Source organism: Gracilinanus agilis, chromosome 4 (genome assembly GCF_016433145.1).
Source record: "Gracilinanus agilis isolate LMUSP501 chromosome 4, AgileGrace, whole genome shotgun sequence".
Lineage (NCBI taxonomy): Eukaryota > Metazoa > Chordata > Mammalia > Didelphimorphia > Didelphidae > Gracilinanus > Gracilinanus agilis.
The window spans coordinates 122,677,019-122,693,397 of NC_058133.1; the positions used below are offsets into that span (position 1 = coordinate 122,677,019).

The 16,379-nt window shown below is 36.7% G+C and overlaps 1 protein-coding gene across 1 annotated transcript in view; it reads right to left on the minus strand.

Annotated features, from left to right (window-relative positions):
• USH2A (usherin) overlaps nt 1–16,379 on the minus strand; it is a 1,059,501-nt gene that overhangs the window by 134,843 nt on the left and 908,279 nt on the right. Inside the window, exon 60 of the mRNA XM_044674959.1 lies at nt 3,444–3,798. Within this exon, the coding sequence (XP_044530894.1) occupies nt 3,444–3,798 (355 nt within the window). The remainder of the gene's footprint in view (nt 1–3,443; nt 3,799–16,379) is intronic.

A 16,379-nucleotide genomic window follows, 5' to 3' on the forward strand; every position in this document is an offset into this window, starting at 1 on the left:
ATAGGTAAAGGAATGGAGGAAAGAAAGTCTGGAAAGTGCTAGTGAATTAGAGAATAGTTAATTTGCTTAAATAAAGATTATAGGTAGAAGTGTGAAATAATGGTAGAACCAATATGGAATTATCAGCATAGAGTTGATAGTGGAAATTATGGATATGGGTTAGATTACCAAAGGAAGAAGACAAAACACAAATAAAAACATAGCCTTTTGGGATAAAAATATCCAGAGGAGCAAAAAACATAATAGGAAATATCAGAAATGGGAAGAGAATAAAAGAAAAGTTGTGTCTCTGAGATCAGTAGAAATTATGAAGAAGAAAGTAATCTATGACATCAAATGTTTCAGAGAAGTCAATGAATATGAGGCTTGAGAAAAACAAAATGGATATATTCACTGAAAAGTCATAGGTGATCTCTAAGGGTTTAGTTTCAATTCAGTAGCAGGTTGTGTTAAAATTTTGTCTTGTTCTTGTTCCTCTGATCATCACCCCCTTCTAGTCAATAAAGCAAGTTTGAGGAGTAGCCAGTATAAAAGAGTAATAGCACAAAATATTGTTGCAAAGGAGAACCTGGAAGTTATGTACAGACCATCCTAAAGACCAAAGGAGGGTAATTTACAAATTGTATCAGATATTAGTCAAAATTTGCATGTGGGCTGAATCAGAAGAAACCATTTAGCTGGTCAAGATTCTAGTCCTATGAGAACTAAATTCCAGAAAAAATTCAGACCTCTATAGATTCAGAGAAGCAGAAAGTCAAAAAGGTGCTGATGACTTTGAGATGATGACTGAAGTTTTACTGATAATTTTGAGATTATTTGGATATGTTAGTGAACTAATCCCAAAGTGGCACAGTTAGGAGTTGGTCTGTTTCCCCCAAAAAAACCCTATAAAAGATGAGGCCTTGTTGTGAGGAAGATTAATTTAGTATTAGTGTTGGACCTAGCAGGAAGGGATGGAGGATTCCAAGATGGATTGAAGGAGCAGGAAGTGGGGCTTGAGAGAGGCTCCATTAGTGGTTGGGGACATAACTGTTGCTAATCCTGGGAGATCTCAGAGTTAGGGAAAACTTCATTCAAATTCCCTGGGATCCTGAAAGAGGTGGAGGCTTTCAGCAGTGGACAACAGACTTGTAGAGCAGCACCAAGTGGGAAAGTGGTTTGTGATCTGGTGGACAGCATTGAAAACTCTCTCTCCCTACCTGGGATCACCTGTCCTAGTGGAGTTGGCTCTTGGCATCCTGTGACCATCCTTGGATTTACCGTGAGACCCCAATTGAAAGCCATCCTCAGGCCCTTTAGCTGAGCTGATCAAACCTGGCTGGAACCAGGTTTGGAGGAGCTTTCCCTGTGACTTCAGTACTGCTTCCTTTGGGCCCTGCCTGGCTTAGGTCAATAGAATGGTGTAGTCAAGTCCTTCCCTTGCCCCTGTGGTTTGCCCTTAGGTTTCAAGTGTAGAATCCCTTATCCCATCCTTCATTATTATTCCCGTCAATTAAACTGTAATAAACTTTTACCTTTTACCTGCTGGTTCCATAGACCCTAGCCTAGGTGGGCTGAGTGACTGTTGGGCCTAACTGTCATTCCTGTGACAGTTAACAGCTTGGCAGTAAACCCTGGTCTCCCTATCCTGGTTGGTCCTCTCTCTCCTTCAACCCAGTGTGAACCCACAAACCATTTAGTTACATTTTTAAAATAATAGTTAACATCCCTGGTGCCCCACCATCACAGCCTCGAAATATCCTCTATTCCAGCCCTCTCCCATTTTCATCAGGTCCATACTGCTGAGTGGTCCCCAAACTATTCCATCTCTACAAAGTGGTTTTCTCTATCTCTCCTCCTCCCCATTCTCCTCTTCACACTTTCTCTTACTTCATCATCTTATCTCATTCCCATACTGCTTGTCTCTATACCAACTTTTTGCCATTTGTCTCTGCCTTTATGAGCTTTTTGCTTAATTAAAGTCTGATTACCGCCTGTTTCTTGTTGACAATCATGGTCTTTCTGGGCAAGTATGCAAAGAATTTGGAGTGTTTGCCCCATCACTTCAAAATTTCTTGATTTCAGAAATTATTAAATTCAGAAGTATAAAAAACAGAAATAAGTGGTTGGGGAGTGAATATATGTCAAGAAATCAGAGAGAAAAATTATAGCTTCATGTTCATGAAGTTTGGCAGTGAAAGAAATGAGAAAGATGATATGATTCTTTTAAGTTTGGGGAGCCCAGGTTATATTTGTAAGTGAAAGGGAAGGAACCAGTGGGAGAGGAAACATTGGAGATGAAAGAGAAATTAGATGTTAAGTCTCTAATAAAATAGGAGGAAAAGGACTAATGACACAGGTGAAGAGGTAAGACTTGACTAGGAAGGTCATATCTTCCTCTAAGACTAGTTGGAAAGAAGAGAGAACATTTAAAAAAGAATTTTTATGTAGTGAGGAGGGCAGGTGGCCATTTCAGATAAGTGATAAGATAGCATGGTACAGTGGGAAGAACACAGGATTTGCAATCATAACCATAGGTTTGAATCCTTGATCTGATCATTCTAGCTCCAGAGTCAGATCTTTATCAACTATGTCCCTATTTTGGTAACCATTATGATAATTCTTTTGATCTTGGCTTCAATGTTGATCATAGAACAACTAGATTGCTTCAACTTTCAGAAAGTTTAAAAAAAACCCCATTCATTCTTTCATATTTTTGAAAATCTTGTAAATTCTTATATTATCTTAATTCATCCCTCCAACCTGAGCTTGTCCCACCACTTTCATATAACTTCCTCACTGATATCAGTCATTTTGATTTTCTTTTTGGCCTCTCATAGCACTTACTGTCTATTGGATATCTCTCAGCACTTGATTATATCCTGTCTTGTGATATTCAGCAATTATTTTTTTGTTTTGTGACATCTCTTCAACAATAATGTAAGCTTCTTGAGAGTTGAGATCATATCATATACTCTGTTTACCATTTTGGACACAGAGTAGCATTCAGTAAGGACTTATAATAACTAGAATTTCACAAATTAAGGGAGTTTATGTCATACACAATAAATACCACAGTTTTGCCTCTTATCGATAAAATCTCACAAGTATCTTTAATAATGAAAGAATTAGACTCATCTTCTAATTTTATGTTGATTTCACCCAAGGAACCCAGAGAAGGAAGGCATAATTATCTCCAGATTCATGAAAATGAGAGTTTTTCCCAACACAGGATAATTCAAGTTAGAGGCAGTCAACAACAGACCTCAGATTTTCTCATTCCTAGACCATTTCTTTGCCCATTCTGTTTAATCTTTTATGAGATTTCAACTGCTTCAGCCCTTCTTATGGAAAAAGTAAAAAATGAATCATGAAAATTAATTAAGCTACTCCAATAAAATCATAAAAAGATAACAGAAATATCACTTATTATAACTAATTAGTTATATCACCCACATTCTTACCATCACTGTGAATGCGGTCACGGTTGGAACATTAAATGTTGGATCCTTTTGTCTCTCTTGGTAGATAATACGGTATTGGGAGATAATACCATTGGGGGATTCTGGCTTGGTCCAATTCAGCAGCACAGAGTAAGCACTGGTAGCTTGAACCTGGGGAGCTTGCATACCCCTGGGAGGGGCTTCCATTGTCTGTGCTGATGACCATGGACTTTCCACAGAGCCCTTGGAGTTTCGAGCTTTTACATGATATTCGTAAAGAGTGAAAGGCTTCAAAGTATCTGAAGCATCAGTAAATTCAAGAGCTCCTTCAGACCAGATGAACATTAGTGACTCCCCTTCAATGGCAACTGTACGTCTGAAAGACAACAAAGAAAACAAATGGTTATGGCATTATTTTGTACTATAGATATGTTAAGGAAACTGTCAATCTGAAAAACTTTGGATTGTTCCTGCAACTTTCCAATTGTCCTCTTCCCAGGGATATGACAGGATGATAAAATTTACAGAAATGTAGAAACAATCTTATCGAACACCCTTATTTTGTAGATGAGGAAATACAGGCTCAAAAGTAGAAGTAGGATGGAGTAAAGCCACTTGTTTATGGCTGTATAAGAAATGAGTAGCTGAGTTGGAATTTTAACATAGGTTCCCTAACTCTATCAATGAAGCCTCTGATGGTGAAAAATATATACACCAGGGAGTAAGAGTTAGATTTTTAGAATTCTATAGATTGTAAGGGTATCTTGATATTAATGGAAAGACTAAACAGGGTAAGGTGTGGGCTGGGTAATGTCTAAAGTACCTCCCTGCTTTCAGATTCTATTTCAGGAATAGGATAAATCCACCTTTTGTCTTCTCTTGTCTCTTAATCATCCAAGGTTTTAAATGTCTGAAGTTCTCGCACTTATGAAAATAACTGAGTATAAAAATTTAGCTTAGTTAGTGGGAAATAGCTTTGGTTATTTCATATTAAAATTCCATGCAAAAAGAATAAAAGTGAAAGTTTTAAAAATCTGCACCAGTAATGACTTAAGCTCCTTTGAACCAGATGAGTCAAAGAGTCTCTTTCAACATCCTGAAAGATTTTGGTTTTGTTATTTAAATAATCCTAATAACAATCTATATAACTTCTGCATCAATGCATCTTCATTACCAACTAAAATTTGCTATTTGGGTATTAGGAAATAATAGGTTTTCTTTTAGTAAGTAGCACAGTCAAGGCATCTAAAAGATAGGCCCTGGACTACAGGAGTTTACAATCCTGGTCACACTCTTTAACGTAAATAGTTTTGCGAAAAGCCATTTTGGGCTGGAATAGTTGCCAGTTGCTAGTTTGGATTGTAGAACTCAGGGGTTGGCATGAGCTGGCATGAGACCAAAAAGACTGTTAAGAGAGCCCTATAAATAGAAGCTGGATCCTAATCTCTGGGTCTTAGTTGTGAGAATTGGTGGGAGGGTAGGTTCTTCAAAATCTTCTCATAGCTATTTCTCAAACTAAGGCTAACTTACACTTTTAGAGATAGTTACCTAGACTTATTCCAGAGACATCTACATATATTGCCAAAGCACCATCATTGATCTACAAACTTCTCAATACCAACAAGAAGCTATTCACAGAAGAACAATCCTATTAAGAGTAGCCAACTTGATCTGAGCTAAACCATCTAGCAGATTGGCTAGGCCCAGTGGCCTGGCTGAGGCTAATTTGCCTCACAGGGTCAGTATGTCAACATCATCTGAAATCTCCAGAAGATATATTATCAGTTTATTTAGTTTAGCAAAGATTCAGGATTTATTCTTAACCCCTCTTTCCTTTCTGCTTTAACCTGTCCATTACCCTTTCTTGTTTTACTTTTATTAAATAAGTTTGAAAGAGAAACCTGTTACTGACCTGATCAGCTGCTAAGATTCTTAGGTGATAAGATGTCAGTTGAAACTTAGCTTCTTCTACTTAAAAGTTCAATCAAGTGATCATTAATCTATTACCATCAAGATTAATATTATAATCAAATTGCAGTCAGATTACAATCATCTTCAGTAATTTAAATTATCTATACTTATAACATCTGAAAGTACTGGGGTTGTTTTACTGGCAGTTGAGGAAAGATTATTTACTTCCTTTTTGGTCAGCTGTGAAAGAGGAACCAATCAAGTGTTGAGTTCTATCAACTGGTCCATCACTGACTTTATCCAGGAGCAAGGTTTCTCAATCCTGTATTTAGCAACAACACTTGACTGGGTTATTCCATTTGGGAAATAGTTCCCAAACCCTCTTTTTTTTACATTAAGTATTCACTTTCATCTTTATATGTATTAGCTTTATCAAAGTATATGATGATGATAATTTTTTGCATTGAGTAGTGTCTTGTTTAAAAATATTCTAAGCCCTGGGAGACGACTCCTTGCTACAACTGCCCCCGACACCTCCGACTTCCTTTGTGGGAGCTTTCGAGAAAGTGTAAGAGAGAAAGTTTTGGTGCCTTTTTGCTCTCTCTATCCTGGAGATGCTCTTGATTGTGGAGGTTCTCTCGACCCTGGAGACTCTCTTGGCCCTGAGCTATCTCTTGGCACCTTTTTCGGAGGTCTACCTCCTAGCTTCCCTAGACCTTCCCTTTTCTATCTAAATAAACCTAGCTATTCTAATAATAAGTGTTACCTGATCTTTATTGAGCTATGAAGAGCTCAGGTCAATTTCCTCTCCTGGGCTTGGGGGCTATCCCGGCTTCCCTTCCTCAGGCTTCCCTACCTTCCTTTCCCTTTCGACCCTACCTTTCCCTTCTACCTCCAAAATTCCCTTTTACAGTAGGGAGAGATCTGTGGATTCATTTGCACAGGAAAATCACTGCAAGGACAACACTTCTACCAATGCAAACCACAAAAATGTTCAGCAAATTATAGTCTTAGTTATCTTAGTCAACACTGAGAAACTTGATGACTTATCTAGGGTCACACAGACAATATATTGGACTTGATGACCTCTATGATCCCTTCCAGCTCTAAATCTATGATCTTTTGTGTTGAAGGTGGAACTTGAACTCACATCTTCCTGATACTGAGAATGACTCAGTCCACTATGCTTTATTAATTAAAAGCATAGGGTATTCTTTTATCTAAATAATAAAGGCTGGCTGTTTTAAATCTTTGGCTTAGAAATTAAACTGATTTCCATGTTCTTAAATCAGTAAGACTAAGCAACAAGATATAGCAATTTTGCCAAAGTTACAGGGCTTAAATCTGACCTAGGACCAACTCCATTGAAGCTTTCCATTATAGTTTTGTAATGAGGCTTACAACAATTAAAACTAAGAAAACACATAGTCTTAACAGGATACATCCTTGGATAAGATCATACATAAAATTCAATATTGTATTTATTTAGTACTTTAAGGTTTAGAAATCATTTAAAAATATTATCTTGTTTTACAATCCTGGGAGGTAAGTATTATTTTCAACATTTTACAGAAGATAAAACTGAAGATGGAAGAAATTAAATGACTTGCTCAGGGCAATAGAGTTAGTAAATATCTGAAGTAGGATTTGAACTCAGGCCTTTCAGACTCTAAGTCCAGTCTCTATCCTCTGTGCTACATATTTTATGATTTAGAGTTGGAAAGGTGATTTGAAATTATTTAACTTTACCCTCATTTTATGGAAAAAGAAACTGAGAAAGAAAGATTAAGTGATTTGATCAAGTTTTCAGAATTAATAAATAATAGGATTAAGATTCAAACTTACCTCTTTGGATCTAAAACCAGTGGTCTTTTCTTTACATGATGATAAGTAAAAAAAATTGGCTTCTCAGATAAGCACTCAATCACTGGTCAACTATGCTCTGGTTGATGTCAGTCAGTAGATAATCCTTTTGTAAACCTACTCTTTTATTATTTGTTACCACCAAAAGGTCAAATTCAGTTGTCCATGAGCTTGTGATACTTGACCCATTGGAGTCAGTACAGATCTCTATGGTTGTGTTTTATTTGAAGTTCTTTGTTTGTAAAGAATATCCTGTTGTATGTGGTCAATTTCTATACCTTATCTTATGATTCCAAATGCCAGGATCTTTTTTCAAATGCATGTTCAGAGTACTCTCCTAAACTCCTGTTCTATCTCATTTTGATACAGAGGTCACCAGAGGTTCTTGAGGGTTATCTCAAGAGAATAAAAACTATGGCAGGGCAGCCAAGAAGTACAGTGGATAGTGTGCTGGGCTTGGAGTAAGATTTATCTTCCCAAGTATATCAGGATGTCATTATCTTCCCTATCTCTTTTAATCAGATCTATTTTTACTTTGGCTTTGTCAGATATCATTATTGCAAATCCTGCCTTCTTTTTCTCAGTTGAGGCCCAATAGATTTTACTCCAGCCTTTTACCTTTACCCTTTGTGTCTACCTGCCTCATGTGTGTTTCTTGTAGACAACATATGGTAGGATTTTGGTTTCTAATCCACTCTGCTATTTGCTTCTGTTTTATGGACAAGTTCATTCCATTCACATTCAGAGTTATGATTATCACCTGTGTATTCCCCAAAGTTTTGATTTCTTCTCCTAGTCCTGCCCTTTCTTTCAACATTTCCTTTTACACCACTAGTTTGCTTTTAATCAGTCCCCCTAATTGCCACCCTTATTTTACTTCCCTTTCTGTCCCCTCCCTTTTTATTCCCCTCTTATTTTTTAGGGCTTATTAAATTCCCTCTTCCCTCTCTTCCCCTCCCTTTTTGTACTCCCTACCTTATTGCCTGTCTTGGTTTTTCCCTCTCAACTTCCCTGTAGGGTAAAATAGAATTTGATACCCCAATGGATCTAGATGTTCTTCCCTCTCAGAACTGATTCCACTGAGAGTAAGGTTTGAGTATTACCTATTAGCACTCTCTTTTTCTCCTTCTTATAATAGTATTCTTACCCTCCCCCTTCCATGTACCTCTTTGCATGGTATAAATTATTCTATTTTCTTATTCCTTCACGTTTCTCTTCATGTCATCTACTATTCCGCTTCTTTTCTTTTTTTGCATATCATCTTAAACCACTGAGTACCCCCAACCTCTACCTATGAATAATCCTTCTAACTATTATAATAGTGAATACAATTTTTGAGAGTTACAAATAACATTTTTCCATATAGGAATATAGACAATTTGACTTTATTGAAGTCTTTAAAGAAAAAAAATCCCCCTCTCTTATTTACCTTTTCATGTTTCTCTTGATTTTTTTAAAATCAAATTTTCCACTTAGTTCTGGCCTTTTCTTTACAAATATTTGGAAATCTTCTATTTTGTTAAATGCTCATACTTTCCCCTGGAGGTATATAGTCAATTTTGATGAGTAGGTGACCTCTTGCCTTTCTGAATATCATAATCCAAGCCTTGCAGTCCCATTTAGAATAGGGGCTGCTACATCCTGTGTAATCCTGATTGGTGTTCCTTGATATCTGAATTGTCTCTTTCTGGCTTCTTGTAATATTTTCTCCTTAGCTTGCAAGCTCTTGAATTAGGCAATTACATTCTTGTGGGTTGTCTTTTGAAGATTTGATGTAGAGGGTGATCTATGGATTCTTTCAATGTCTATTTTGCGCTCTTGTTGAAGAACATCAGGGCAGTTTTCTTGGATAATTTCTTGTAGTATGATGGCAAGATTTCTGTTTATTTCTAGGTTTTTAGCTAGATCAATGATTCTCAAATTGTCTCTTCTAGATCTATTTTCAAGATCACTAATTTTTTCAGTGAGATATTTCATTACCTTCTATTTTGCCTTTCTTTTGACTTTGCTTTATTAATTCTTGCTGTCTTTGAGATCATTAGCTTCAACTTGCCCATTTCTGGTCTTTAAAGACTAGTTTTCAGCTATGATTTTTTGATTTTCCTTTTCAGTTTGATCTGTCCTGCTTTTCATGGCTTCTTTTAGGTCATTCTGGTCTTCAATTTGCTTATCATTTCATTTGATTTCTGGGCTTCTTTCTCCAAATGGGAGATTCTGTCTTTTAAACTATTATTTTCTTTTTGAACTATTTCCCACTTTTCTTGCTAATTTCTCCTATTTTTTTATAACTTGGTTCTCAAATTCCAGTCTGATTTTTTGGAGAGCTTGTGACCAATTTCCATTTTTTTTTAAAGTTTGGATTTATTTGCTTGTTTGTCATCCTCTGCCAATTCCTCTGTAGTCTGTTGTTTTTCTAAGTAGAAATTATCCAGAGTTAAAGGCTTTTTCTTATGTTTTTTGGTCATTATAGATTGCAGTTCTTGGGTGTTGGTGGCAATTGCTTTGTTGGTTTTTCCTTCCCTTTCCAGCCAGAAGTCTGAGTGAGGAGGGCAGGCTCTCTGTGTATTGAGCTACAGAGTTTTTTGCCCTGATGCTATTTTTTGAGTCTCTGCTGTGTGTACTCTGTGCTACTCTCTGTTCTATCTCTGTGCCCAAGGTCCATGTTCCTCAGCCTCCTGGGGTCCTAAGTCTAGCTGCTCTCAGGGGTAAGTGTGTGGTGTTCTCAGCCAGCTCCCAAGAACCTAGAGATTGCCTCGAGCTCACTCTGATTCTGGCACACTGGCTCTAACTCAGGAGCTGCAGATGGAGTGAGGGAGGGTTGATCAGCTTACACTTTTGGGGGAGCTATTTAACCCCCTTATAGCATGGAAATGCTGAAATCCCATCTACCTTCAAGGCTGTGTCCTACAATGGAGCCCCTTCTCTCATCTGATTTTGGTTTTTTGTCCTTTTTTATTTTATTTTTTAATTTTTTTTAAACCCTTACCTTCCATCTTGGAGTCAATACTGTGTATTGGCTCCAAGGCAGAAGAGTGGTAAGCGTAGGCAATGGGGGCCAAGTGACTTGCCTTAGGGTCACACAGCTGGGAAGTGTCTGAGGCCAGATTTGAACCTAGGACCTCCCGTTTCTAGGCCTGACTCTCAATCCACTGAGCTACCTAGCTGCCCCCGTTTTTTTGTCCTTTTGAGGCACCTTATATCAGTTGGTGGTGAGGAGAGGAAGATCCTTGCTTCTACACTGTGGCCATCTTAATCTGGAAGTCCTCTACCCAAGTCTAAATCTGGCCTCAGATACTTACTAGTGGTGTGATCCTGAGCAAGCAACCTAAACCTGTTTATCTCAATTTTATCATCTATAAAATGAGCTGGTAAAGGAAATGGCAAACTACTTAAGTATCCTTGCCAAGAAAACCCAGTATGACGCCACAAAGAATAAGATATAACTGAAAAGACCCCAAAACAACCACAGCAGCAGCAATAACAAATCCTACCGCTTTGGAAATAATGGACTCATGAACATGTTAAATATTTCTTCTCTGAGTATTTGTTTAACTAAGTTTTGAGAGTCATCACCAAAAGCATAGTTTTAATACTGATGTATTTTTTTTCTAGTTATACAACTTATGAGGACTATCTATTAAGGGTAAATGGTTTGCTTCATTGGAGGAAATGTCACATTGATGGAATCATGGCTTTTTGTAGTATTAAGTAATAATGAAATGACTATAGCAAAAATAATTTTAATGACATACACATATAATACATGGAGGCTTAGAACATACTTTTCCTAGAATGACACAGTGAAAAAAAGTGCTCATACAACAGTATATAATATAGAGATAAAGTTTTCTATAATATTTGATTTTGGCCTTTGTATGATGCCATTTTCCCTAGGAAAGAGATATTAATGCATCTTTCTTATACTAGAACATCAATGTTTATACAGACACTAGTGGACACATTCCTGGCTGCCATGTGTTAGAAGCAGCACTAGGCAGGCTCTTGGCAAAGCTAAAACTCCTGAAACTAAACATCCACAGTATCTGCTGCTATCAGCCAGCATTGAAGCTCTGGACTCATCTTTAAAAAAAGCCCACAATAAAATTTAAGTTCTGGGGTAGAGTCAAAATAACAAGATAAAGGAAGGGACTTTCCTGAGCTTTCCCAGATTCTATTTCAAACAACTTTAAAATAACACCTCAAAATAATTCTGGTGTGGAAGAACCACAAAAAGATAGGGTGAAATAATTTTCTATCCTAAGACAACTTAGAGGGTCAGCAGGTAAGGTCTGTCTCACTGAAGGGTGAGTGAAGTACAGTATAGTACAGGCTGTATCCTGATAAGCCAGCAGCAGGCTTTTGGGGGTGACTGAATCAGCAGCAGAGACTTCTAGATCTCACAGCCAAGAGATGGTAAGGGAGTCAGACAATTGGTCAGAAAGAGATTACAGGGAAACCTTTGCTGGTGCTGTGTGCAGAATTCTGTGGCATGGACCCTATATTGTTCTAGGTTGCAGTCTGATGGTGAGGAGAAGGAACTCTCATGAGAATGCAACATCAGTGGAGTGAGGACCTTAGTCACTGTTCCAGGACCAAAAAGCATGCTTGTAGGCACTAACAGACCAATTCCAAAGAATGGGAAATTGATGGAATGTCCATCAATTGGGGAATGCATAAACAAATTATTGCATAGGACTGAGAGCAATAACCACAGTTTTCTTTAGATCATACCACCCTGGAAGAACTTATAGACCTTCAGAACTAGCTCTGAAAACCAAAGCAGGAAAAACATGAATCTTGGGACAGTGACCCTTACATCTTAGGAGAAGAGTCCAACTTTTAACATAAAAGTCAAGGAAAAGTCTGGAAAAATGAGTTGTACAACAACAATAAAGTACCCGACCACAAAAAGTTATATAGGGACAGGGGAAGTCAAAACTCAAAAGAAGATTAAAGTCAAAAGAGCCATAATTAAATCAGCAAAGAAAAACATGAATTGGTCTTAGACCAAAACAAAACAAAACAAAATAACAGAATTCCTTGAAGAGCTTGAAAAATATTTTTAAAAAATCAAATAAGAGGGGTAGAGGAAGAATTTGGGGAAAAATGAGAGTGGTACAAGAAAAAAATGAAAGGGAGTCAACAGCTTGCTAAAGGAGGCATAAAAAGAAAGGGGATGTTAGAAGGGAGTGCAGATTGGAGGGGATCAAAAAAGAAACACTTTTGAGGAGGGACACAATAAAATGATATATAGAGAGTGATGAACAGGAAGAAATAGGATAGAGTGAAATACACAGTAATTGTAATTGTGGGAAAAATTATAGCAAGTTTTTCTGATAAAGATCTCATTTCTTCAACATAGAAAGAACTGAGTGAAATTTATAAATTCATTCCCCAATTGATAAATGGTTAAAGGATAAGAATAAACAGTTTTCAGAAAAATAAATTAAAGCGATCTATAGTCATGAAAAAAATGCCTCAAATCACCATTGACTAAAGAAATGCAAATAAAAAAAAAACCAAGCCACCACCTTTCACCTGTCAGATTGGCTAATTTTATGGGAAAGAAAAATGACCAATTTTGAAAGGGATGTGGGAAAATTGGGACAATAAAACACTACTGGTGGAGCTGCGAACAGATCCAACAATCCTGGAGAGCAATTTGGAACTATGTTCAAAGTGCTATAAAATTGTGCATACCTTTTGATCTAGCTTTGCCACTACAAGGTCTATATCCCAAAGAGATAAAAGGAAAAGGACCTAGGTGCAAGAATATGTATAGCAACTTTTTTTGTGATGGAAAAGAATTGGAAATTGATGGAATGGCCATCAATAAAGGAATAAGTAAACAAGTTATGGTATTTGATTGTGATGGAATACTACTGTGCCATAAGAAATGATGAACAGAAGGCTTTTAGAAAAACCTGGAAACACTTACATGAACTGATATGAAGTAAGCAGAACCAGGAGAGCAGTGTGTACAGTGACAACAATATTGTACAATGATAAACTGTGAATGGCTTGGCTATTCTCAGTAATACAGTGATCAAAGACAATTTTGAAGGAAAAAACCCTATTCACCTCCAGAGAAAGAACTGATGGAGTCTGATGGTAGATCATGGAGTCTGATGGTAGATCAAAGCATACTTTTTAAAAGTATATATTTTTAAGCTTTATTTTTGTTATTTTTTGGCTGTTTTTTCCTATTCTTTTTTAAAAATTTGTTTATTTATTTGGAATAACTTTCCATGGTTACATGATTCATGATTTCCCAACTCCCCTCTTCACTCCCCCCTCCCAGAGCTGACAAGCAAATTCACTGGGTTATACTTGTGTCATTGTTCAAAAATCTATTTCTGTATTATTCATATTTGCCTTAGAATGAACATTTAAAGCCCCAAACCCCAATCATATCCCCATCCAACCACATGATCGATCATATGTTTTTCTTCTGCATTTCTACTCCCACAATTCTTTCTCTGAGTGTGGATAGCATTCTTTCTCCTAAGTTCCTCTGGATTGTTTTCATTGCTACTAGTAGAAAAGTCCATTACATTCAATTGTGCCACAGTGTATCTGTCTCTGTGTATAAGGTTCTCTTGGTTCTGCTCCTTTCACTCTGCATCAATTTCTGAGGGTTGTTCCAGTTCACATGGAATTCCTCCAATTCATCATTCCTTTCAGCAGAAAAATATTCCATCATCATCAGATACAATAATTTGTTCAGCCATTCCCCAATTGAGGGATACTCCTTCAGTTTACAATTTTTTGTCACCACAGAGCATGGCTTCAAATATTTTTGTACAAGCATTTTTCCTTATTATATCTTTTGGGTACAAACCCAGCAGTAGTACGGCTGGATCAAAGGGCAGGCAGTCTTTAAAGCCCTTTGGACATAATTCAAAATTGCCCACAAGAATGTGGACCAATTCACAAGACCACCAGCAATGCATTAATGTCCCAATTTTGTCACATCCCCTCCAACATTTATTATTTTTGTTTGCTGGCCAATCTGTTGGGTGTGAGGTGGTACGTCACTGTTGTTTTAATTTATATTTCTCTAGTCAGGAGGGATTTAGAATACTTTTTTCATGTGCTTATTGATAGTTTTTATTTCTTAATCTGAAAACTGCTCATTCATATTCCTTGACCATTTGTTATTTGGGGAATGGCTTGATTTTTTTGGTATATTTGACTTAGTTCCTTATATATTTGGGAAATTAACCTGTGTCAGAGAATTTTTTTTCCTGGTTAGTTGTTTTCCTTTTGATTTTGGTTGCATTGGTTTTGTTTGTTTGTAAAAACCTTTTTTAATTAATGTAATTAAATTTTACATTTTGTAATTATCTCTATCTCTTGTTTGGTCTTAAATTCCTTCCCTTCCTATAGATCTGGCAAGTATACTATTCTATGTTCACCTAATTTACTTACAGTTTCCTTCTTTATATTTTAGTCATTTACCCAGTTTGAATTTATCTTGGTGCAGGGTGTGAGATGTTGATATAAACCTAATCTCTCCCATTGTGTTTTCCAATTTTCCCAGCAGTTTTTGTCAAATAGTGAATTCTTGTCTCAAAAGCTGGGATCTTTGGATTTATCAAACACTAGCTTGCTGAGGTCATTTACTTCTAGTCTATTCCATGGATCTACCCTTCTGTCTCAGCCAGTACCATATTGTTTTGTTTTGTTTTTTAACATTTATTAATATTCATTTTTTAGAAAAGTTAACATGTTTACATGATTCATGCTCCTACTTTCCCCTTCACCCCTTGCCCTCCCCCCACCCCTGGCTGATCGCATTTCCACTGGTTTTAACATGTGTTATTGATCAAGACCTATTTCCAAATTGTTGATCATTGCATTGGTGTGGTAGTTTCGAATCAAAATCCCCAATCATGTCTGCCTCAACCCATGTGTTCAAGCAGCTGCTTTTCTTCTGTGCTTCCACTCCTGCAGTTCTTCTTCTGAATGTGGGTAGCATTCTTTTCCATAAATCCCTCAGAATTGTCCTGGATCATTGCATTGCTGCTAGTACAGAAGTCCATTACATTCTATTTTACCACAGTGTATTGGTCTCTGTGTACAATTTTCTTCTGGATCTGTTCCTTTTGCTCTGCATCAATTCCTGGAGGTCTTTCCAGTTCACATGGAATTCCTCCAGTTTATTATTCCTTTGAGCACAATAGTATTCCATCACCAGCATATATCACAATTTGTTCAGCCATTCCCCAACATACCCTCCTTTTCCAGTTTTTTGCCACCACAAAAAGGACGGCTATAAATATTTTTGTACAAGTCCGTTTATCTATGATCTCTTTGGGATACGAACCCAACAAAGTACCCTATTGTTTTGATGCTAGTACAATTTAAGATTTGGTATTGCTAAGCTCCCATCCTTCACATTTTTTTTTCATTATTTTCCTTGACATTCTTGATCCTTTTTTTTCTTCTAGATGAACTTTGTTATAGTTTTTCCTAATTCTATGAAAATGTTTCTTAGGAGTTTGATAGGTATGGCACTGAATATATAAATTAATCCTACCAATGAACAATTATTGTTTTTCCAATTACTAATTTTAATTGTGTGAAAAATGTTTCACAGTATTGTTCATATAGTTCCTGTGTTTGTCTTGGCAAATAGATTCCTAAATATTTTATATTGTCTAGAGTGATTTTAAAAGGAGTTACTCTTGCTGTTAAATTTTGTTGGAAATATATAGAAATGCTGATGATTTATGTGAGTTTATTTTATACCTCGCAACTTGTCTAAAATTGTTAATTATTTCATGTAGGTTGTCATATTCCTTGTCCCACAATTGGGCAAAACAGTTCTTAATAATTGACCTAATTTCTTCTTCCTTGGAGGTGACATTGCCCTTTTCATTTTGGATGCTGTTAATTTGATTCTCTTCTTTCATTTTTTTTTAAATTAGGTTAACCAATCAACTACCCAGCGAAACTAACCATATACTTTCAGGGAAAAGTATGGGCATTCAACAAATTGAAGAATTCCAAGTTTTTGCACAAAAGAGACCAGGACTAAATGGAAAGTTTGACACTCAACCACAAATATCAAGAGAAAGATGAAAAGGTAAATAAGAAACAGAGGGAAAAGAAAGAAAACTCATAGTCTTTTAAGCTTGACTCTTTAAGGGCATAAATAAGATCTAATTATCTGTATTA